General features: G+C 40.9%; 2 protein-coding genes across 4 annotated transcripts in view; both read right to left on the bottom strand.

Moving 5' to 3' along the window:
• Nucleotides 1–409: 409 nt before the first annotated feature.
• LOC139669046 (sulfotransferase 6B1-like) lies at nucleotides 410–8912 on the bottom strand. Of its 3 annotated transcripts, XR_011697164.1 has the most exons (8): nucleotides 7959–8912; nucleotides 6369–6508; nucleotides 4596–4685; nucleotides 3842–3968; nucleotides 2938–3032; nucleotides 2285–2441; nucleotides 1248–1353; nucleotides 410–459 (listed from the first exon to the last, which is right to left on the bottom strand). XR_011697164.1 is itself a non-coding variant. In XM_071549466.1 (7 exons), exons 1-7 carry the CDS (start codon nucleotides 8158–8160, stop codon nucleotides 1337–1339), a joined length of 828 nt encoding a protein of 275 aa, XP_071405567.1. In that variant the 5' UTR covers nucleotides 8161–8912; the 3' UTR covers nucleotides 1084–1336. The 3 variants fall into 3 exon arrangements, 2 of the variants coding, with proteins under 2 accessions (XP_071405567.1, XP_071405568.1); XM_071549466.1 differs by lacking the exon at nucleotides 410–459 and having other exon boundaries at nucleotides 1084–1353; XM_071549467.1 differs by lacking the exons at nucleotides 410–459; nucleotides 2285–2441 and having other exon boundaries at nucleotides 1084–1353.
• Nucleotides 8913–18530: 9618 nt separating this feature from the next.
• LOC139684726 (sulfotransferase 6B1-like) overlaps nucleotides 18531–22981 on the bottom strand; it is a 49404-nt gene continuing 44953 nt past the window's right edge. The window contains 5 exon segments of the mRNA XM_071580948.1: nucleotides 18531–18800; nucleotides 19735–19891; nucleotides 20388–20482; nucleotides 21275–21401; nucleotides 22818–22907. Coding sequence (XP_071437049.1) covers nucleotides 18670–18800; nucleotides 19735–19891; nucleotides 20388–20482; nucleotides 21275–21401; nucleotides 22818–22907 — 600 coding nt within the window. The 3' untranslated portion in view covers nucleotides 18531–18669.

Here is a 22981-nt window from a genome sequence, read left to right as displayed (position 1 = left end):
AGTGTGCCTGGAAAGCCTGACTGTGAGTGGAGGCTCTTCTGTGGTATCAGTGTCTGAAAACCCATAGCTGTCATGAAGTTGCAATAGGATTCACCAGAGAGAATGCGGAATGCAACTCTAATATCTGGTGTGGATCTCACTGGGGGAAGAAGAATCACATAAAGAAGTAAAACCTGACAGACTTTTACCTGTTTCATCAACTTTGGTGGGGGGTGGAGGGCGGGGTTGTGTGTGTCAAAATATAATTAATGCAAGAAGGAGACCAGGCAGGGGATCAGTAAGAACACAAAAAGCTAGTCTGTCATATTCCAAGATTGCTACAAGTATAGCTCTAGAAGGGACGTTATATGATTTTAGTTGACCCTGTACGGCTAAAGTATCAAGCATGATTATCTTCTCCTTGGCATATGGGATTTCTCTGCAGTCTTCATAGAGCATCATTCTCCAGTTAAGATTGACCTGCAAACACAGGCCACAATAATTATTGTCTGTGTCTTAAGTGTGGTCCTCCTGTTATTACAGTAGAGACACAATTAAGATTTGACCATTTTTTTCTTCAGCACTGTCACTATGTTAGTCCTTGCTGTGTGTTATTCCTCAAGTCTTTTCTTGCCAACTGCTGCATGATTGGTTTACTCCCATTAAGGACCAGTGCCCTTGCTTTCTCTTCTCTAAATGTACTGGTTTACACTTGTCTTTACTGGATTTTGTGTTTGTTAATCTTATCAATTCAATTTAGGTTGTTTCAAATTGTTTCCCCATTTTCCCAAGTGCTTTCAGCCCACTACTCAGGTGCCCAGACTTAAAAGTCAATCATTTGTGAGAAAGCATATGACATTAGTTTGTCCACCAGTGTTAAGAACAATGTAGAATATCACCAGGACTCACCACTGTAGGATACTGCTTTCATTGTCCTCCCAGTTTTCCTATCATACACTATTTGCGGTTTGACCATGAGCACACTATTGCAACCAAGTTCACAACATACATGTGAACAAGTGGATATTCCTGAAAGCATTGCTGCTGATGACCCTGGTTCTGAGTGCCTTTTATTTCTGTTATATGAATATCTAAGAACACCAATCTACTTTCAGTACTTTAATTTCATTTCTATAACCACATTTCTACATTGTCATCTCCACATACAAAGCCACAAAAATAGCATTCAGGGGATCAGAGTGAGCCTTGGGAAGCTCTTGTTCTAACCACATTTCATTACTCTTCAGGCTTTACAGTACACTTCATACTTCAGCTTTCTTCCAAGTTCAGTTCCTCCTACATGTTCTTCAAATGCTTTGTCCATTTTCTCATTCTGATCTTCACTGAAGAGATTCTTTCAGTCATTTATACTACCTTCAAAGAAGCAAAGAAACTCTTGAAAAATCAAGAAAATTTTTTTCTATAGATTTGTCATTCCATTGTTCACTAAATAGTGTTGATCCACTTTTCCACATATAACGTTGCTCATTTCTGCACCAATATGACTTTGTGAAATCAGTGGAGCTCCCTATCTGTGAAACTGCTGTAATGCAAAACAACCCTCTTCAGGTGACTTCAGATTCCCTACAGGTCTCTACTCCAGTCAGTTGTGACTAACAAAGCGGAAGATCAAGAAGGATTGATTGAGAATTATCTGGCAGAAGGCAGAGCTGAGTTTCTGCTCTTTTGGCAGCTACAGTTTTTTTCTAGTGACTTCTTTCATGCAAAATTCATAAACAGATGGACAGCAAGGATGGCCTTTTCAATTCTGCATCCCCTACACTACACTGCAAAACCAGTTCCCTTTTGTTTCCTCTCCTCTGTGTACCTGATTCTCCCATGTTTGGCTTACTTCCAACCTGTAAGAGTGAACAGAGCTTCGGCAGTAGCCCTCCTAAGAAGTGTGATTGGCCAATTCAGGATAACTTTGGCCCAGTGCTGCCTGCCAGGATAAGCCTTGAATGGCTGAATAAGCAGCGATCTATGCACAGAGTTGGAAAGATGTTCAGACACATGACAGTTCCTCCTTCCTGCCAGCCACCTGTGGGCCTACAAAATTTGCCCTGCTCCCACAGCCTTGCTGGGTATCTTCCTCTCCAGTGGTCCTTGACAAGTCCTCTCAAGCAAAACAGTGATAACCTGCTTGATACTAACTTGCATTGTTAAGGGGGGTGGGGGACTGGAGCGGGGCGGGGTGAGAGGTTGGCCTGGGGGGGGGAGCGCGGTGGTGGAAATTGAAGCAAAGAATGGCCCAAATATTCAAAAATGTGACATTTCTATATTTGAACTACTTGGAGTTTCCTACCTTTGCGAAAGAGAATATTGCCAAATGTGCCATGGGTCTTCTGGGAGTTCTTCTTCATTGACTGGAAGCTACTCCTTTCTACCACAAGCTGAAGCTGTTCCTCAGTCAGTGAAACCCCAAAGAAAGCAGCTATGTTTTTCACACCCAGGACAGGATCCTGGAAGGAGGAATGTAACATAACACATGACATGCAAACAAATTACGCTGCTTTCCAAGGTGTTTACACTTCCCTGCATCTCTCTGCTAGATACATATATGGAATACTCATAGAGTTCAGAAGGACAGAGTAATACACAGTGTTTCGCACCTCCATAATTATTTCAGAGGAGACATGAGCTGTCTCCATAGAGATTACAAAAAGTTGTATGTGATTTACAGTTGAGCAAAATCTACACTGTTGAATATATGGAAGCTTCTCCAAAAATTATTCGGGATTTTGAATTACAATTATTTGGTGTTGTATCCTACCTACACTAAAAATTTTCACAAACATAATTTTAAAATATTTTTGAGTTTGCATTTCACCTTTTCTTCCTTTAAAACAAGAATTGATCCCACACAGTTGAAACACCCTACATTAATATAATGCTGAATTGGTTTAGGAAAAAACGTTAATTTAAATATAAAATATTTGTAATTATTGATAACCTCACCTCTTTCAGCTCTTCATAAGTTATTGGCATAACATTTTCTTCATCAGCATATTTGTTCCATTTGGAAAGGTATTCAAAGTAGCATCCCCAGGCCACTAAATATAACAAAAGAATCCTAAAATGTGTCATAAATGAAGATTAGATAAGCTCCTTAAAAAAACCCCAAATTTTACACATTAAATAGATCTCTCAACCAAGGGCACTATTAATTCCCTCTATGGCAGAGTTTATATCCTTCTGTGGGAATTACGGCTTTTGCTCCAGGCTATTCTGTCACATGCATGAGTCTCAGGCATATGATACAATTTGTATGTTGGAACAGTAAAACTTGCAAGACTTTCAAGGCAGATGGGAGTCCACCAAAGGTCTATCAGTACTCAAACCATCTTCCAAGCTCTTTTAGTCCAGTTTAAACTCTTGTATAACCCTTCTACTAGCTGTGTCCTATGGGAACCTTTTAATTTAATTTTAAACTAGCTTTATTAATTTTACTCCATTGTAATGCATTAGTCTCACTCCACTTTTTAATGCACTAGACATAGTTCAAATAACTCCTTTAATCCAATTTGGCATGTAGGTGTTTATATGTGTGCATGGACACAAGATGATGGACATTGGAGAGGAGGAGTGAAGGGGATCCAAGACAAAGAAGAACTGTTTCTTTCAGAGAAAATATCAGTTTATATAAATTAAGGCAGCTTTATGGAAGTGCAGTTTAGACAGGAACTTATCCTCTAGTCGTAAGAGAAGTATTATCAACTTCAGTTCAAATTTCTAACTTTCTGTCTTTAATCTCTGCTTTTGCCCTGTTTACCAAAAATCCTAGTGAAGCTGATTTACTGAAATACAAGCCTTTTTAGACAAAGCATGGAATAATTGACACAGACAGAATAATATACAGTACTTTTCTTTGTCATGAATGCTATGAAGAAATCATCCCAGGTTTCATAGGACGGAAGAGCAGGCAGGCCATTGCAAAAATGGTAAAACGATGTAGCCACATCTTTGGGGTTTCGAATCAGTAACAATATCTGGAAAAATTTATATAGAGAGAAGACATAACAGACTATAATGAGAAAATTTATACTCTACAATGCAATTTGGGAATTTCTAGTGTCTTGTACACTACTTGTAGAAGTAACAATTTTGTCCAAAATTCAGAGGATTGAAGTATTTGACTTTGATTTGGTACAATATGAAGATGATTGCCTATAAATTTAAGTACGCTTTACAGATGAACAAATTTAATTATGCAGAATCTGACTATGTTTTACTCAATACAAGCACAATTCACCATTTCAGTAGCAGGGGAAAATCACAAAAACTACAAATTCTCTCTGAAACTTCACACACTGAAGCCTTCACTTTTGACACCACCATAAAATGCCACCCATAGGAATTTCTGTCAAAATACTTTCTGCCTCTGAGGATTTGTTCAAGCCCTGCAATTCCCTTATGGAGACTGTCATAAAGGCGCCAATAAGGATGAATTGAGGTTAGGTGAGATGAATGGCAGCATTTAAACAGGCAAGTAGAAAACACAAGGCTAAACACTGAAGTATAAGAGTTATTCTGAAAATGGCAGAAAAATACTATATTGGCTTTAAAACAAAATCCATCAAAATATTTGCTTTCAAGGCATTAAAATCAGCACTCACCTTGGCTTTACTTTTGAAGATAGACTTGGGAAGATTTTCTGGACAGAGATGAGTAACCATGAATCTTGGAGAAGGTAATCTGGTCATTCGCTTTAAGAATTGGAAGGAGGAGAGTGGACAGTTCAGTTAGTACAAGTATTCTTTCCATCAACCTATTCTAAAATGTTGCCTTGCTAGAATTATCAACAGTTATTGGCTGATACAGGTGTTTTTATTTATTTATGTTTGTGTGTGTGTGTGTTTGTGTGTGGGTGTGTGGGTGTGTGGGTGGGTGTCTGTGTGTCTGTGTGTCGGTATGTGTGTGGGTGTGTGTGGGTGTGTGTATATGGGTGTGTGTTACCCTGGGCTGCTCTGAGGAGCTCTAATCTTCAAAAACCCCTGAGAATGGGCAAGTGGAAAAAGACTATCCATTGTTAATTCTCTTCAGTGGTAACGAATTTAACATGTTCTGTTAGACAAGGCATCAAATCTAAAGAGAAGATACAGCCAGGGAAAATACAGCCTCTAACTGGGTATATGAGAAAGCTGAAGAATGGAAAGAAGGGGTGAGGAGGAAGAACAAATCAAGAGACAAGAGCTAACATTTCATTATTTGATATTTCTTCAAGCTCTTCTTAAAGACAATAGATGCTATGTTGCATTTCTTCAGTTCTTGTGTGTCTAATGGGTATGTGTTCCTGTCACACTCCTTGAAGTGTTCATTTATTCCTCGCTATTTGGCAATCCAAACAAGATTTATCCTGACCAGATGCCACATACAGAAAAGCGGGACAGTTCTCATCAAACAGTGTGTTGCAGTTTTGGATCTTAATGAAATTCTCTCTCCCTACCAATAAAGAATTTGGGAACTAATGCCCTACCCCCATGCCACTAGATAACCAAAGGGGTGGCCAACTGCTTTGAATTCCAACTTGATTGTTGAGGTGGTGAGGGAGGAGGGAGTGGTTTCTCTGGAGAAGTGAGGCTTCACTTTTTGGGCAGCTGCCACCATTTGCTGGACACATTAAGGTGTTTGGAGGGAGCTGACTTGCCCTGGTTTTTGCCACCCATGACCCCAGCTCAGCTCCGGTGCTCTGTGCTGCTCGTCAGATGGAGAGAGGAGGCAGAGCCATGGCCACTGCTTTGGAATCCGCTGCAGTTCCCTTTTCTGAGCCAGATTTTCATCAGCAGAAGAGTGAGTACCACCGCCAGTCCCTGTCCCCAACCTCTCATCCCTGACCGTAGGATGACAAGAGGACTCTGCATTGCCTGCCAGAGGGTTTCACCCCATCCTCTGTTGTGGTCTTCATCTCCCACGTGAGTTATTGGTAGGAGTCGGCGCCTCACGGATTACCTTTTTTCTTTGTTTTACTAGAGAATGGTGAGTAACTTTCTGCCAGCTCAGGTGCGGCAGCGCCCCCTTCTGTCCATAAATATAATAGCACGAAAGGGAACAGACAAATTCAGTTTCCTTTTAGGGGTTTGTTCTTTCCTTTAGGGGTATTGTATAGTTGTTTGTTCTCTCCAAGTTTTGGTTATATATATATATTTCTATATATATTTCTATGTATATTTGTAGTTAAGAACTGTTATCCTTTGTTGCTATACATTTTTCTGATTAAAACTCCTAAATTTCAAGCCTGTAATGATTTTTAGGGAAGGCCCTTCTTTTCTGGTCCATATAAATATCTTGGTTTTCTGCTAAAATTAGACACAGTGGCATATTTCACACACCATCTAAAGAATATTTGAAGCACATAATTTTGATAATTTTCAGATATATTCTGTTCCCACCTCATATTTCTCAGGATCTCCAAATTCGAGGTAGGGAAATTCTTCTAGTTCTTCATCATTCACACTGCTTTCTGCACCCGGTGTTTTCTTTTTTGATATGGCTATCAAGTCATTTAAAATTTGACTTACCCAGTTAGTGCCTGAAAGTGAAAACATAGAGAAACAGAAATAGATTTTCCAGGAAAGCCAAGAGGTAGAGAGGCACCTGGTCTCCTTTCATGCAACACAATCACAGCTGACTATCTGGACAATCATCTGTCAGAGTCCTGCCATTGCTTCTCATAAGGATACATCCAGCTGATTTGAAAGGCTCAGTACATCATAAACTAACTTGTAAATTAACTTGTATATTCTAAACAAGCCAATAAAGGAGAAGAACCACTAAGATTCAGCTAGGAAAACCTGCATTAATGTAATAAATATTATTGTGACAAATATAAGGGCAATTGGAATGGGAAGCATGTGCCATAAAACCTAATTTATCATACATGTTTTCTGATGTGCTGCACAGGATTTTCTTTGGAGGAATGATGGGTCACAGTACTCCAACACAGGAGCAGAGCTAGATCTGAAAACTGTGCTGGATGTACTCATTTTTCTTTACCAATAGGAAAAAATTCTGTGAAGTGACATTTCCTATACACATTTATTATATTATATTTTTATTCAAAAGAAAATCCCAACGAGTCCATAGAAAACTCCCATCTTTAGCTTCCTGTTTCCTGTCTTCTGGACACTGGGTTTTACATCTCTCTTACTACTATCTTAACAACTGCATTCTGGGGCAAGCATTTCTTCAAAGAGAAAATATGACAAAAACTCAAAAAAAATATTTACAATCCTGTTAGTTGTAAGACAGTGTGAATCCAATTTCTGGAGGAGAGAAAGTGTCAGATTTAAATGGATATGATATATATCTCACTCAAACCTGTGGCTCTGAAATGGGCCAGCATAGGGTGCTCTCAGGCAGAAGGAGCAAAGGAGCAAAAATTGTAAAGTTATAGCCTTAGCAAAGATATCCTCTTGATTCCCTAAGGGGCAGTGTGATCGTTTCAAATGCTACAAAAACAGTTTTGATAGTTACTTCCTGATATCTACATGAAATAAAACTAAAGAAAATGCAGCATGGAATGAGAAGGTATGGAAAGCTCCATTCTGTGTAAAAACATGAAGCTGTCTATTTTACAAAGATAAATGTGACAGCAGATCCTGTAATATATCAGGAGATCTAATTATCCCTATTGTAAACCACTGTATTTTACTTTTCTCCAATTCATGCATTTAACTTCATAATTATGAAAAGTAAAGAGAATAAAAACCTTTACATGCTATGGAAATAAAACCCACATTGTTTCTCTCAGTCTTTTGGAAAATTTTCTATATACAATCTTCATAATTAACTTTGTTGTGCTGTTTAAAAACAAAATCTCGTTCACAAAATTTTGTGAATATTCTAAATACTATTATTTAATATAATACATAATATTATGTATTATATATTATATATTATATATTGCATGTGTGTAGTACAAACATATTTATTTGCCATCATCTAACCTTATTAATGAAATGAAAGGAAAATATATTCACCAGATTTAGGGTATCCTGCCAAAATGATATCATCACTTCTGCCTTCAAAGGACTCCAAGGCTATGAATGTTTCAGGACTGCAAACAGTGGCAGGGTAGAAAATTCCCTTGTAAGTAAAAAGCAGTTCATCAGGATGCATTGAATTAGCATCCGCTATTGCCTTATCTACAAGATCAGTGTATTTTTTCCTTGATTTCTCCATCCTTCTTCTCTCACACACGCTCACAGGCTCTGTCACAGTGTGAAATGTCACATAGAAAAAGAAACCCACAGATTACCTTTAAATAGCTGCTTTGTTTATTGGGTTTTTCTGGGAGATTTTTTTTTCTTTTTGACTTTAAGAGTAATAGTTTACTAATCTTTTTGAACTGTGCCACTCCAGTCAAAGAGTAATTTGAATCTTTTGGTATCAAGGGAAGTTGAAGATAAGCAAACAAGATAAGCAATCAATTGCAATTGGATTCTACACTACAGGGCTTAGATAATTTCAAAATATCTGTGCTGGTTTAAAGGTAAACCAGAGGGAAAAATGAACTTGGCTCAAGTGAAATTGCAAGTCAGACTTACAAGTTCATAAAAAGATTACAATGAATACAATGATACAGAGCAGAAAACTAGTTTTAACACACAAAAATCAGATGCATAACCCAACACTCTGGGGATTGAACAGTATCATGCTCATTAGTCCCTGTACTGAAAACCATGTGATCTCCCTGAGTACAAAATAAAAGGAAAGGAAAACGTGTTGGTGAAGATGATGGTTGCAGTTATTTTGAGAGTGGCAGTTGCAGCCCTGTTGAGGTTGTGGTTTCATTCTGGATCTGATGAGTGGTACCCAAAGTCCCAAACCCCCAAGACTATATATGCTCAGATTCAGGTGAGAATGCCCCATACCTTCTCCCAGGGTGAACGGTTTTACAATGGGTGATTTACTCTCTGAGTCATGGGATCTTTTTCAAATCTCTGTTGGCCCATTATCAGACATGAACCCTCATGCTGGGTGTGAAGGTCCTAGCGACCCCCCAGAGGGGAGTTACCACATCTGAGTCACTGGTGTGAAGACAGAAACACTCCTCTGTCTTCCAGGGTTCTATAACACCCAGCTTGTAGCCTGAGGTGTCACGTGTGCCCTGGGCTGCTGCTGCAAATGATGCACCACTAACCATTCATCAGAAATGGCACAGAAGGTGCAGAATACACAGCCTTGGTTACACTCACATAGTTATAAGTTGGTCCTTGACACTGTAAGTAGGTCATTAGCTACCCCTTATTCTATGCCATCTACATCATACCCAAATTCATAACCTTTTTAGAGGAGAGATAGATAGATAGATAGATAGATAGATAGATAGATAGATAGATAGATAGATAGATAGATAGACAAAGGAATCATTACAGACAAATCTCACTCAAAATTAGGTCCCCTTGTGTTACACGTTTTTCCCCATCTTTTTGCATTACCCAAGTGAAAACAGGTCCTTGAGAAAAAACAATCCCTTGGATGGGCTTGTCTTATCTTCAGGTGGGACTAATCCAAACAGGCTTTCCAAACATACCTCTCATATGGACCACGGGGACTTTGTCTCCATGTACAGTATGAAGGGTTCTGATTGGGCAGGTCCAGCTCAATAGATGGAGCCTCGGATGTTCACCAACCAGGTGGCCTTTGCTAAATGCAGCTCCCAATGTTTGAAAGCCCCCTCACCCAGTGCCTTCAAGGTGGTTTTAAGCACCCCATTGCACCAGTCAATTTTCCCAATAGCTGGTGCATGGCGAGAAATGTGATACTCCCACTCAGTGTCGTGCTCTCTAATACAGGTGTCTGTAAGGCCATTCTTGAAATGGATACCATTGTCAGATTCAATTCTCTCTGGGGTGTCTTGTCACCACAAGACTCACTTTTCAAGGCACAGGATGGTATTCCAGGCAGTGGCATGACGAACAGGGTATTTCTCCAGCCATCCAGTGGCTGCTTCTGCCATTGTCAGCACGTAGCACTTGCCTTGGCAGGTCTGAGGAATTGTGATGTATTCAACTTGTCAGGCTTCTTCATACCTGTATTTCAACCACCATCCACCCCCCCCCCCCTTAATGGTTTCACCCATTTCCCCTCCTTGATGGCAATACTTGTCTCACAGTCATTGATAAACTGTGAAACACTGTCCATGGTTAGATTCGTGCCTCAGTCTCACATCTGTCCCCTGCTGACCAGAGATATCATGGGCCCATCGAGCTAGAAACAATTCTCCCTTGTGCTGCCAATCCAGATCTACTTGAGAGACTTTAATCCTGGCAGCTCGATCCACCTGCTAATTTTCATGATGCTCTTCATTAGCCTGATTCCTGGGTACATGAGCATTTATGTGACAGAACTTCATGCTCTGCTTCTCTACCTGTGCAGTGATGTCTTGCTACATCTAAGCCGCCCAAATGGCTTTCCCTTTGTGTCGCCAGTTGGCCTTTCTGCATTGATCCAGCCATCCCCACAGATCATTGGCCACCATCCATGAGTCAGTGTAGGGGTAGAGTCTTGGCCTCTTCTCTTGTTCAGCAATATCCAAATCCAGCTCAATGACTTTAAACTCTACAACCTGACTTGATTCACCTTGTCCTTTGGTTGCTTCTGCAACTCACCGTGTGGGACTCCATACGGCTGCTTTCCATTTCTGGTTCGTCTCAAAAATGAAACAGGAACCATCCAGGAAGACAGCGTATCTCTTTTCCTCTTGTTTTACCTGGTTATGTGGTAGGGCCTCCTCAGCTCATGTCACCTGTTCTTCTTCTTCAGAGGATAGTCTGAAACTCTCTGTTTTAGTTTACAAACTTGGCAAAATGCCAAGTGTAAACTAAAGCAGCAACAGCTCCCTCCCCCCACCAGAAAAAGGGAGAAAAACCCTGGAAACTTAACTGGTTTATAGCAAGAGGAAAAATTAAAAAGTAAACTACAATATAACACATATAAAAAGTTAAAAAGAAACAACAATAACTCCCAACTCCCATTGAACACAAAATATACCTCTCACAAAACACTCCAAAAGACTCTTCACAAGAAAACCCATAGCAAGGAAAAGAGAGAAGCCATCAATAAACTGTTTACTTCTCAAGATAACATATTGACAAGTGGTGATGGAGCCTAGTTTAGCAGAACAACACAATGCGTCCTTCCCAGATGAGTAGTCATGAAAGAACTGGACTAGGCACCTCCCTCCCTTCCTTTTATACCTGTTTTGACATCAGATGATGTGAAATATCTCCTTGGTTGTTTAAGTCAGGTGATAGCCTGTCCCTCCTAATCTACATAGCACTTTCAGGGCCTACCAAAATTAAGGCCTAATTAGAGCTAAGGCCTACCAAGCAAAAACTACTACACTCTCACCTTTGGGCCAGTTTGTGATAATTTCCAAAATCTCAGAGCAATGTGGATTCCCTAACCGGGTTTGCTGTGTGATCAGAGCAATCCACTTACTCCATGTGACATCAGTGGGGTGATGAGCAGAAGAAGCTTTTCCTTTGAACATCCAGCCCAGCACTGGTAGTCAGGGTGCCAGAAGGAACTACGCTTTGGTGCTGATCCCTTCTAAAGCATTTCCAACGCCTTCATAACCCGCCATGATATCTTTCTCAATTGGAGTATAGTTGACTTCAAATCCTTTGTATCCCTGACTCCAGAATCCCAATGGTCATCCTCAGGTCTCCCCAGGCACTTTCTGCCAGAGGCTCAGGAAGGGCCATTCTCCCCAGATGCAATGTAGAGCATGTTCTTCACATCCTGTCTTGTCCTGACTGGCCCAAGGGCTACTGCATGGGCAGTCTCCTATTCAATCTCCTCAAAGACTTGTTGTTGTTCAGGGCCCCACTGGAAATCATTTTTTTCCCATGTTACAAGGTAGAGAGCATTTACAGTCTGACTGTACTCAGGGATATGCATCCTCCAAAAGCCTATGACTCCTAGGAAAGCCTGTGTTTCCTTCTTGGTGGTTGGTGGGGACATAGCTGCTATTTTGTTAATCACCTCTGTTGGAATCTGGCGATGTCTATTTTGCCACTTCACTCCTGGGAACTGAATTTCCTGAGCAAGTCCCTTGATCTGACTTCATTTAATGGTCAAACCAACTTTTAGGAGAATCTGGATTATTTTCTCTCCTTTCTCAAAACTTTCCCCTGCTGTGTTCTCCCACACAATGATGATGTCATAGATGTTCTGGAGCCTCACCCTTTTCCACTGCAGTCTGGATCAGTCAGTGGCAAATGGTGGGATTGTCTTTCCATCCCTGGGGCAGTCAATTCCAGGTAAGCTGCAGATCCCCCCAGGTGAAAGCAAATTGTAGCCTGCACTCTGCTGCCAAATGAATGGAGAAAAAGGCATTGGCAATGTCAAAGGTGGCATACCACTTGGCTCCTTTGGACTCCAGCTCATACTAAAGCTCCAGCATGTCTGGCACAGAACACTCAGGGGTGGTGTGATTTACCTTGAGGCCACAGTAATCTATCATCAGCCTCCACTCTTCACTGGACGCACTCACTGCCCATATGGGGCTATTAAGGGATGAGTCAGTATTGATGACCAACCCCTGGTTCTCCAAATCATGGATCATCTTATGTATAGGAGTCCTGGAGTATTGGTTGTGAGGTATTGCCAAACATGTTCTGTTGCTCTGGCCACCGGTGCCAATTGTTCTTCAAGCCTCAGCAATCCGACAGCAGAAGGGTCCTCTGAGACACCAGGCAAGCTGTTCAACTGTGTAGTTTCCTCTGTCTCCACAGTGGCTATGCCAAAAGCTCAACAGAGTGCTTTTGCATCTTTGAAATACCCACTCCTCGGCTAATCTACGCCAAGGATACATGGGCCCTCTGCAGCAGTCACGATGGTGTGTCTATGCCTTTCCTTCCGACTCAAGCTGACTTCAGCTTCCAGTGTAGTCAGCTGTTGGGATCCCCTTGTTAACTCAGAAATAGAGATGAATTCTGCCCTACATATCTCCATGGCATCAATGTATATTGTGAACCTGTGTCAACCAAAGCCTTGTATATCCGTGGGTCTGATGTGCCAGACCACCAAATCCACACAATCCAATAGGCTCAATTGTCCCTCTCTTCTACCTGGATAGAGACAGTTCTGATCATGGAATTCACTGCTCTCTTCTCGTAAATATGACCTGGAGTTCCCCTCAATAGGATTGGATAGGACATCATCATTTCAATACTTTTGGAAGTCTTGCCCACGAGAGACCGGAGTAGCATTTTCTGTGAAGAGTTTCTTATACTAAGTGTTCCTCTTTTCAATTTATGTATCTGTGCTGCTAAAGAAGAGATGATTTTTCCATTCAACCTCCTCATATCTTCTCTATGCTCATGGAGGTAAAACCGTAGATGGACACGTGGAGTGTACCCTCTCTCCTTAGCTGGGAGTCCTGCTTCTGATGGCAGATATTCACTCATCCTGGCGGCATATGGAAGTTCCCTTCCTTCATTTGCTCTCTTAGCTTCTGGTGGCCTTCTTCAGTCTTCTCTTCCAGGCTTCAGATGTGTTCTGCCAGTTTTGTTTCCACAGATGAAACATTGACTTGTAATGGGCCAGTGATATTGTCTTCATAAATCCTGAGTTTGCTAGCCAGTGAGCCCACCTTGTCCTCTCCCTCCCTCCACTGAAACATTGCTAAGTAGTGGAAATACATTTCTGGCCCAAGCTGTGCAAATTTTAAGCACATCTGGGATGTGCACTGTACACCATCTGGACTTTTAGGGAATCTTTCATCCTCTGAAAAGATTATCTCCAGTACGGCTAATTCTCGTAAACCTTGGATACCCTGTTGCATCATGTTCCACTGTCCTTGCTGTACATGGATGTCCTCATTACAAAGATATCTTTCCCTCACACTTGAGTACAGTCATTGACAGAGGCTAGGGTTTCCTGTCTCTTTCCAATCCCCTGATCAATGACCACCTCTCCAGACAGGGATCTCAGCTGCCTGACCTCACTCCCATCTAGAATTATATCATTATCCATGGCATCACAGATTTGCAGCGGTCAGGTATAAATGAACTCACTTGCCTGTTGTGTGAACTCTCTCTGCAGCTCATGTAGCTCACCCAGGGACAGGGAATGAGTGATTATTTCTGGCTCCGTTTCTTCTGCTGGATGTGAAGGTCCTGCCTCTTCCTCCCCATTTGAATTGATTCAGTCTTTGATTTTCTTTTCTGGACAGGTGTGACTGCTATCAGTTTTGGTTGTCCTTCTGACTCCTCCACCATTTGCATGGACACGGTGCTGATTGACTTACTTCCATTCCCCTCTGGCTCAGATGTGCTTTGGGTGGATATTGTGCCTGTAGATCAGATTCTTTTCTCCTCCCCCTGATGGTCCTGTACCATATCAAACATGTCCAGTAGGCAGTGGTCAGGGCCCAGCAGGCTGCTCTGAGCTGCCCATCTCTGCAGCTGCCAGAACAGTTTTCCTTCACAAATCTTATTATTCTAATAGGATCCTGAAGTTGTTCAGGGGTTAATTTCCAGATCATGGAAGGAGAGAAGTCCTCCAAATACTGACCCATGTCCTTCCACTTACCGTGCACCTCTAAAACATCCAGTCCCAGGGCAGGCCTCCAGATAAACTCCCTAAAAGGCCTTGTTCTGACCCTAAGCAGGGTGTAGATGGTACAGAGGAAACAAAGCAAAACTAACAACATTATGCTGTCCTTAACATCCAGAGGAAATTCAATCATTTCAAAGACTGTTGTAGCAGTTCTGAAGGGGGAGAAGGAGCTGAAAAGCTGGAAACAACCATTTCCTCCTGTTCCCTCTACAAGTTGGGAGTGATTTTTAATGAGTCTTAAGAGACAGCAACTCAAACAGGCACAGGCAAACAAGTCTGAATATACGTTCAAAATGAAACTCACTGCCTCTGATGTTAGACCCACACAAACATATTGGATGAACAAAGAAATTCTGATACTTCTCCCTGGCCTGAAAAAGAGCTTCATGACAGGCAAATAGTTCCCCTTATCCGGAAATATGTACAGGCCCACGTAAAACACCCATGTGAATACATTGATTAATATGATGATCAGGGAGTTTCTGTATCCAAATACAAACATCAGTAATAAAATTGTAATTCTGACTTGTAATGGGGTAATAAAATACCTCTGTAGGAAAAAAGTCTTCTTGGTCAGTCTTTTCACCCTCTGAAAAAGTTTGTCCCCTATTTCAATAATTCTTTCACTATTCCTGGTCATCTTCGTATCCTTATGTAACTCTACCAAAACAGATACAGACTGCCTATCCACAATGCAGGAAAGCTTTATGCAACATGATAGCAAATGGAATACAATGGTCACTCAGGGATGAAAGTACAAGTCACTGATTAACCGTGTACTCTGTTAACCCCTTTTGACATTACAGCACTGGAGACTGACAATGGTGACATAGGGGCTTTGCTGCGGCTGCTACTAGCAACAGGATATATTGGGGCAACAACTAAGAGCACTAAAAATGTTAAAAGACACCAAAGAAAGACCTACAACGATATTCCCTGAAATATTTATCACTCTTGAGCCCTGCAATGCAATTTCCAAACTGGACAAGCAGCATGTAGTGGACATGTGAACAGTGGATCTCAACCTGGCTTGCTACTGACTCTACTGATGGATGCATATCCAAGCGTGTGGCTTCGTTACAGATGATGGCTCTGTCCTGCAGCCAGTCCCTGTAAAAACACCACTTCAGGCACCCTACTTCTTTGGGTGAAGTTGTTCTTTATGTTGTTGTTATTTATACTTTAGATGACGCCCTTTTAGAAGATATGTAGTACTGACGCGAAGACATAGGTATCTCCACAGATCATCCCAACAGACAAACAATACAAAAAGGCTTAATAACCCCAAGGAGGGGCTTTTCACTCTTTCTTTCATGCCCTTGAATAAAGTAGGAGGTTTTTTTCACTACCCACATATTCTTGCCTCTTCCATGACGAATTTTTGTTAGACACTTAGGAAACTTATACACAAGTTTTATTAAACATAAGCAGGTGTAAAATCAAAAGTATCACTGTAAGACCTGGAAGATTGCTAAAGGTTACCCACAAAATATGATTTGAAATCATTTTTCTCCCAAAATGAAGAACCATCTAAAAGGACCATTTTATTGGAAATATTTCCTCTAACAGTAGCATTTTACTCACAAAAGTGTTCATATATTATGCTTTCTGCTTGCTTTGCTTTTGTTATTGTATTCAGTTTTCTTTTCATGTCTTTACTTTGAATTCCCATGGAAAATTTCCTCCCATTTACCCATAGTAAACAATATCACAAAATTAACTTTTCGTATTCCTGCCTTTGGAGCCAGCCACTTGAACCCTGTGGGATCCAGATAAGACCTAAACATGGAATTTAACAACCTGTCACTTGAGCCAATGGCAACACAGGTGCCTGCAGGTCCATTAACCCTTAGACTCTGATCTCTGCTTCAGAGCAGGGTGCCCAATGCTCTCACAGCCACCTGCCAGTTTACTCAGCAGCTGCAGAGATCAGGGCTCAGAGCAGTTCCGTCTGTCTGGATGGGCCAGGAGGAACCAGGTATCCTAACGATGCTGGGAGTCCCAGTCTCAGTGCTATCTGCCCACCAGTCAGTGTGCCTCAGGGTAGGCAGGTGAATGACTGTGGTACAGCTCATGTGGTCCTCAGGCAAAAGTCTGAGTTGTTCAATTACCTGCAGGAAAATCTACCTTAGATGGAAATGCTGTTACCAGAAGCATTTGCAGTACAACATAAAGAGAAGATTCACCTTAGCCAAAGATTAACCTTAGCCTTGTTTTGGAAGATGGATTTCAGAAAAACAGGAGGTGGGAGATGGGTTTTTCTGGTTTGCTCATCCTCTCTAAAGCAAATAGACAAACCTACAATGTAAGCAACCTCTTTAGTGAACATATATAATTTCAGGAATCCTGAGCAACAAAAAAGACTGAGCAACCAAAATAAAGCTATTTTTTGGGTGTTTGGGGGTTTTTTTGACATCTATTGAGGATCTATAATAGAAGTAATAAAGTTTAATAGCCACTGTTACTGTGTCAGACAATTATGTCTTATCTTGAAAACAAATTCTCAAATTTCTCTGAACTGATTTTCACACTCAGTGACTTCACCTCTGCTTATGTTTCACTCCAACATGTTACTCATCCATCATGTTTCCTTGCCTACATCAATCTTCTGACAAGGTAGCTTACCCTTTCTATCCTCCTCTGTCCCACCTCCTTATCCCACTGAATAAAAGGGCCCACAGAACATCTCTATCTGAGCAAAACTGACCCATATATCTTGTCTTTGCATGAAAGCATTGTAGTATCCAGTATTTGCAGACATTTTTATCAGAATCGATAACCGCTACCTACATAATCTCTCATCCAAAAGAGCTACAAGGATGACAGTTTTCTAAGATTAACAATTGCATCTTCTTAACTAAAATAAATGTGCTACTCAGATTTACTTCTCAAAGTCCAGTGTGCCTGGAAAGCCTGACTGTGAGTGGAGGCTCTTCTGTGGTATCAGTGTCTGAAAACCCATAGCTGTCATGAAGTTGCAATAGGATTCACCAGAGAGAATGCGGAATGCAACTCTAATATCTGGTGTGGATCTCACTGGGGGAAGAAGAATCACATAAAGAAGTAAAACCTGACAGACTTTTGCCTGTTTCATCAACTTTGGTGGGGGGTGGAGGGCGGGGTTGTGTGTGTCAAAATATAATTAATGCAAGAAGGAGACCAGGCAGGGGATCAGTAAGAACACAAAAAGCTAGTCTGTCATATTCCAAGATTGCTACAAGTATAGCTCTAGAAGGGACGTTATATGATTTTAGTTGACCCTGTACGGCTAAAGTATCAAGCATGATTACCTTCTCCTTGCCATATGGGATTTCTCTGCAGTCTTCATAGAGCATCATTCTCCAGTTAAGATTGACCTGCAAACACAGGCCACAATAATTATTGTCTGTGTCTTAAGTGTGGTCCTCCTGTTATTACAGTAGAGACACAATTAAGATTTGACCATTTTTTTCTTCAGCACTGTCACTATGTTAGTCCTTGCTGTGTGTTATTCCTCAAGTCTTTTCTTGCCAACTGCTCCATGATTGGTTTACACTCATTAAGTACCAGTGCCCTTGCTTTCTCTTCTCTAAATGTACTGGTTTACACTTATCTTTACTGGATTTTGTGTTTGTTAATCTTATCAATTCAATTTAGGTTGTTTCAAATTGTTTCCCCATTTTCCCAAGTCCTTTCAGTCCACTACTCAGGTGCCCAGACTTAAAAGTCAATCATTTGTGAGAAAGCATATGACATTAGTTTGTCCACCAGTGTTAAGAACAATGTAGAATATCACCAGGACTCACCACTGTAGGATACTGCTTTCATTGTCCTCCCAGTTTTCCTATCATACACTATTTGCGGTTTGACCATGAGCACACTATTGCAACCAAGTTCACAACATACATGTGAACAAGTGGATATTCCTGAAAGCATTGCTGCTGATGACCCTGGTTCTGAGTGCCTTTTATTTCTGTTATATGAATTTCTAAGAACACCAATCTACTTTCAGTACTTTAATTTCATTTCTATAACCACATTTCTACATTGTCATCTCCACATACAAAGCCACAAAAATAGCATTCAGGGGATCAGAGTGAGCCTTGGGAAGCTCTTGTTCTAACCACATTTCATTACTCTTCAGGCTTTACAGTACACTTCATACTTCAGCTTTCTTCCAAGTTCAGTTCCTCCTACATGTTCTTCAAATGCTTTGTCCATTTTCTCATTCTGATCTTCACTGAAGAGATTCTTCCAGTCATTTATACTACCTTCAAAGAAGCAAAGAAACTCTTGAAAAATCAAGAAAATTTTTTTCTATAGATTTGTCATTCCATTGTTCACTAAATAGTGTTGATCCACTTTTCCACATATAACGTTGCTCATTTCTGCACCAATATGACTTTGTGAAATCAGTGGAGCTCCCTATCTGTGAAACTGCTGTAATGCAAAACAACAACCCTCTTCAGGTGACTTCAGATTCCCTACAGGTCTCTACTCCAGTCAGTTGTGACTAACAAAGCAGAAGATCAAGAAGGATTGATTGAGAATTATCTGGCAGAAGGCAGAGCTGAGTTTCTGCTCTTTTGGCAGCTACAGTTTTTCTCTAGTGACTTCTTTCATGCAAAATGCATAAATAGATGGACAGCAAGGATGGCCTTTTCAATTCTGCATCCCCTACACTACACTGCAAAACCAGTTCCCTTTTGTTTCCTCTCCTCTGTGTACCTGATTCTCCCATGTTTGGCTTCCTTCTAACCTGTAAGAGTGAACAGAGCTTTGGCAGTAGCCCTCCTAAGAAGTGTGATTGGCCAACTCAGGATAACTTTGGCCCAGTGCTTCCTGCCAGGATAAGCCTTGAATGGCTGAATAAGCAGTGATCTATGCACAGAGTTGGAAAGATGTTCAGACACATGACAGTTCCTCCTTCCTGCCAGCCACCTGTGGGCCTACAAAATTTGCCCTGCTCCCACAGCCTTGCTGGGTATCTTCCTCTCCAGTGGTCCTTGACAAGTCCTCTCAAGCAAAACAGTGATAACCTGCTTGATACTAACTTGCATTGCTAAGGGGGGTGGGGGACTGGAGCGGGGCGGGGCGAGAGGTTGGCCTGGGGGGGGGAGCGCGGTGGTGGAAATTGAAGCAGAGAATGGCCCAAATATTCAAAAATGTGACATTTCTATATTTGAACTACTTGGAGTTTCCTACCTTTGCGAAAGAGAATATTGCCAAATGTGCCATGGGTCTTCTGGGAGTTCTTCTTCATTGACTGGAAGCTACTCCTTTCTACCTCAAGCTGAAGCTGTTCCTCAGTCAGTGAAATTCCAAAGAAAGCAGCTATGTTTTTCACACCCAGGACAGGATCCTGGAAGGAGGAATGTAACATAACACATGACATGCAAACAAATTACGCTGCTTTCCAAGGTGTTTACACTTCCCTGCATCTCTCTGCTAGATACATATATGGAATACTCATAGAGTTCAGAAGGACAGAGTAATACACAGTGTTTCTCTTCTCTGTAATTATTTTAGAGGAGACATGAGCTGTATCCATAGAGATTACAAAAGGTTGTATGTGATTTACAGTTGAGTAAAATCTACACTGTTGAATATATAAAAGCTCTTCCAATAAACTATTGGGGTTTTTGAGTTACAATTATTTGGTGTTGTATCCTACCTACACTAAAAATTTTCATAAACACAATTTTAAATCGTTTTTGAGTTTGCATTTCACCTTTTCTTCCCTTAAAATAAGAATTGACCCACACAGTTTAAACACCCTACATTAATATTATGTTGAATTGGTTTAGGAAAACATGTTAATTTAAATATAAAATATTTGTAATTATTGATAACCTCACCTCTTTCAGCTCTTCATAAGTTATTGGCATAACATTTTCTTCATCAGCATATTTGTTCCATTTGGAAAGGTATTCAAAGTAGCATCCCCAGGCCACTAAATATAACAAAAAATCCTAAGATGTGTCATAAATGAAGATTAGATAAGTTCCTTAAAAAATAACCAAATTTTACTCATTAAATATTTGTCAACCAAGAGCACTATTAATCACCTCTATGGCAGAGTTTATACCATTCTGTGGGAGTTACAGGTTTTTCTTTTGGCACATGTGTGTTTCAGGCATATGATACAATTTGTATGTTGGAACAGTAAAACATGTTAGTCTTTCAAGGCAGATGGGAGTCCACCAAAGGTCTATCAGTACTCAAACCACCTTCCAGGCTCTTTTAGTCCAGTTTAAAACCTTGTATAACCCTTCTGCTGGTTGTGTCCTATGGGAAACTAATGCAATTTTAAACTAGTGCTATTAATATTTCTCCTTTTTAATGCATTCGACTTACTCCACTTTTTAATGCACGAGACTTAGTACAAACAATTCCATTCATCTAGTTTGGCATGTAGGTGTTTATATGTCTGCATGGACACAAGATGATGGACATTGGAGAGGAGGAGTGAAGAGGATTTGAGGAGGAACTGCTTCTTTCAGAAAAAATACCCGTTTATATTGATACAGTTAAAGCAGTTTGTGGAAGTGCAGTTTTGATAGGGATTTATCCTGAAGGACTAAGACAAGTACTGTAAACTTCACTTCAAATTTCTATTTTTCTGTCTTTAATCTCTGCTTTTGCCTTGTCAACCAAAAGATCCTGGTGAAGCTGATTTACTGAAGTACAAGCAGTTTTAGACAAAGCATTGAATAATTGATGCAGACAGAATAATATACTGTACTTTTCTTTGTCATGAAAGCTTTGAAGAAATCATCCCAGGTTTCATAGGACGGAAGAGTGGGCACGTCATTGCAAAAATGGTAAAAAGATGTAGCTACATCTTTGGGATTACGAATCAGCAGCAATATCTAGGAAAAAAATATTTGTATAGAAAGTCATAACAGAATACAGCAAGAAAAAATTATACTCTACAATGCAATTTAAAAATTTCTGACATCTTGTATGCTACTTGCAGAAGCAGAAATTTCTTCCAAAATTCAGAAGTTGAAGTATTTAACTTTGCTTTGGTACAATGTAAAGATGATTGCCTATAATTCTAAAGTATGCTTTACTGATTAACCAAATTAATTATGTAGAATCTAACTGTGTTTTACTCAATGCAAGCATAATTCACCCTTTTAGTGGCATCAAAAAATCACAAAAATGCAAATTGTGTCTAAAACTTGACACACTGAAGCCCTCACTATTGACACCACTGTGGGGAACCCCAGATTGCATGAAAAATGGGAGCGATGCTGCAAGCAGTGGATAGAAGACAAAGGAGAAGCAGGATCCATGGGGATTAAATCCGAAACTACCAGAGTTTAAATATTTATTTTGCACGTTCCTCCTCATAGTTCTATATCTCGCTATGTTTCCCCTTCACCATGTATACCCCCGAAGTGTTTTGCTAACAAACCTTGGCACCAAGAACCCCCAGTGCTACCCTTCCTGGGATGCAGCAGTCCTGCCCAGCACGGATCCTACCTGGGGCAGCCTCGACACCCACCGTTGCCGTGGCAGTGGCAAAAAACCTCCCTGCACCTGCGCAAGCAGCACAGGCACCAGTGGGTGACAGGGAGGGGTGGTGGCATGCCGGGACCAGGCCGCTTGCAGCCTGCCAGATGATGCAAGCTGTGCTGGCCATGTCCAGAGCCCGCTCACTGTGTCCGTGTGGGCAGTACAGCATCTGGCTCTTCCGCCTGTCCAGCCCCAATCCCTAAGCCATTATTGGTGCTCTGGGCTGCCCATCCATGCCCCTGAGCCTATCGTTTCCTGGATCTTCAACCTGCCTCAGATCTTTTCTCATTGAATGTTAAGGGTTACTGACCAATGTATTACACAATCCTTCCCAAGTTTAAAACCCTTCCAAACTCATCCCTTAACCGAGTCCTTAAAACTTACTCACACAAGGAAATAAAGGCTTTTTGGGTTACCGTCCACCTCGTGTGTGTGTGATTCCTGGGAGCTGTTTTGGCCCGGTCAGTTACCGTTACACCACCATAAAATGCCTCCCATAGGAATTTCGGTAAAAATATATTTTGCCTCTGGAGGATTTGTTCAAGCCTTGCAAGTCCCTTATGGAGACTGTCACAAAGGTGCCAGTAAGGATGAATGAGGTTAGATGAGATGAATGGCAGTATTTAAACAGGCAAGTAGAAAACACCAGGCTAAACACTGAAGTATAAGAGTGGTCCTGAAAACTGGCAGAAAAGAACTATATTGGCTTTAAAAAAAAAATCTGTTGAAATGTTTGCATTCAAGATGTTTAAATCAGCACTCACCTTGGCTTTACTTTTGAAGATAGACTAGGGAAGATTTTCTGGACGGAGATAGGTAACCATGAATCTTGGAGAAGGTAATCTGGTCATTCGCTTTAAGAATTGGAAGGAGAGTGGACAGTTCTGTTAGTATAAGTATCCTTTCCATCAAGCTATTCTAAAATGTT

The sequence above is a fragment of the Pithys albifrons genome, chromosome 2 (genome assembly GCF_047495875.1).
Source record: "Pithys albifrons albifrons isolate INPA30051 chromosome 2, PitAlb_v1, whole genome shotgun sequence".
Taxonomy (NCBI): Eukaryota; Metazoa; Chordata; class Aves; order Passeriformes; family Thamnophilidae; genus Pithys; species Pithys albifrons.
Note: the sequence above shows the minus strand (reverse complement) of the source record. Positions and strands in the feature narration are given on the sequence as shown.

Bases quoted from the DNA above. Each gene is read 5' to 3' on its own strand.
- LOC139669046 (XM_071549466.1), bottom strand. From the start codon at position 8,160: ATGGAGAAATCAAGGAAAAAATACACTGATCTTGTAGATAAGGCAATA. The intron at 4,686-6,368 runs GTGGGAACAGAA...CAATTCTTAAAG, and splicing joins GAGATCCTGAGAAATATGAG to CGAATGACCAGATTACCTTC. The intron at 2,442-2,937 runs GTGAGGTTATCA...TCCTCCTTCCAG, and splicing joins CTTATGAAGAGCTGAAAGAG to GATCCTGTCCTGGGTGTGAA.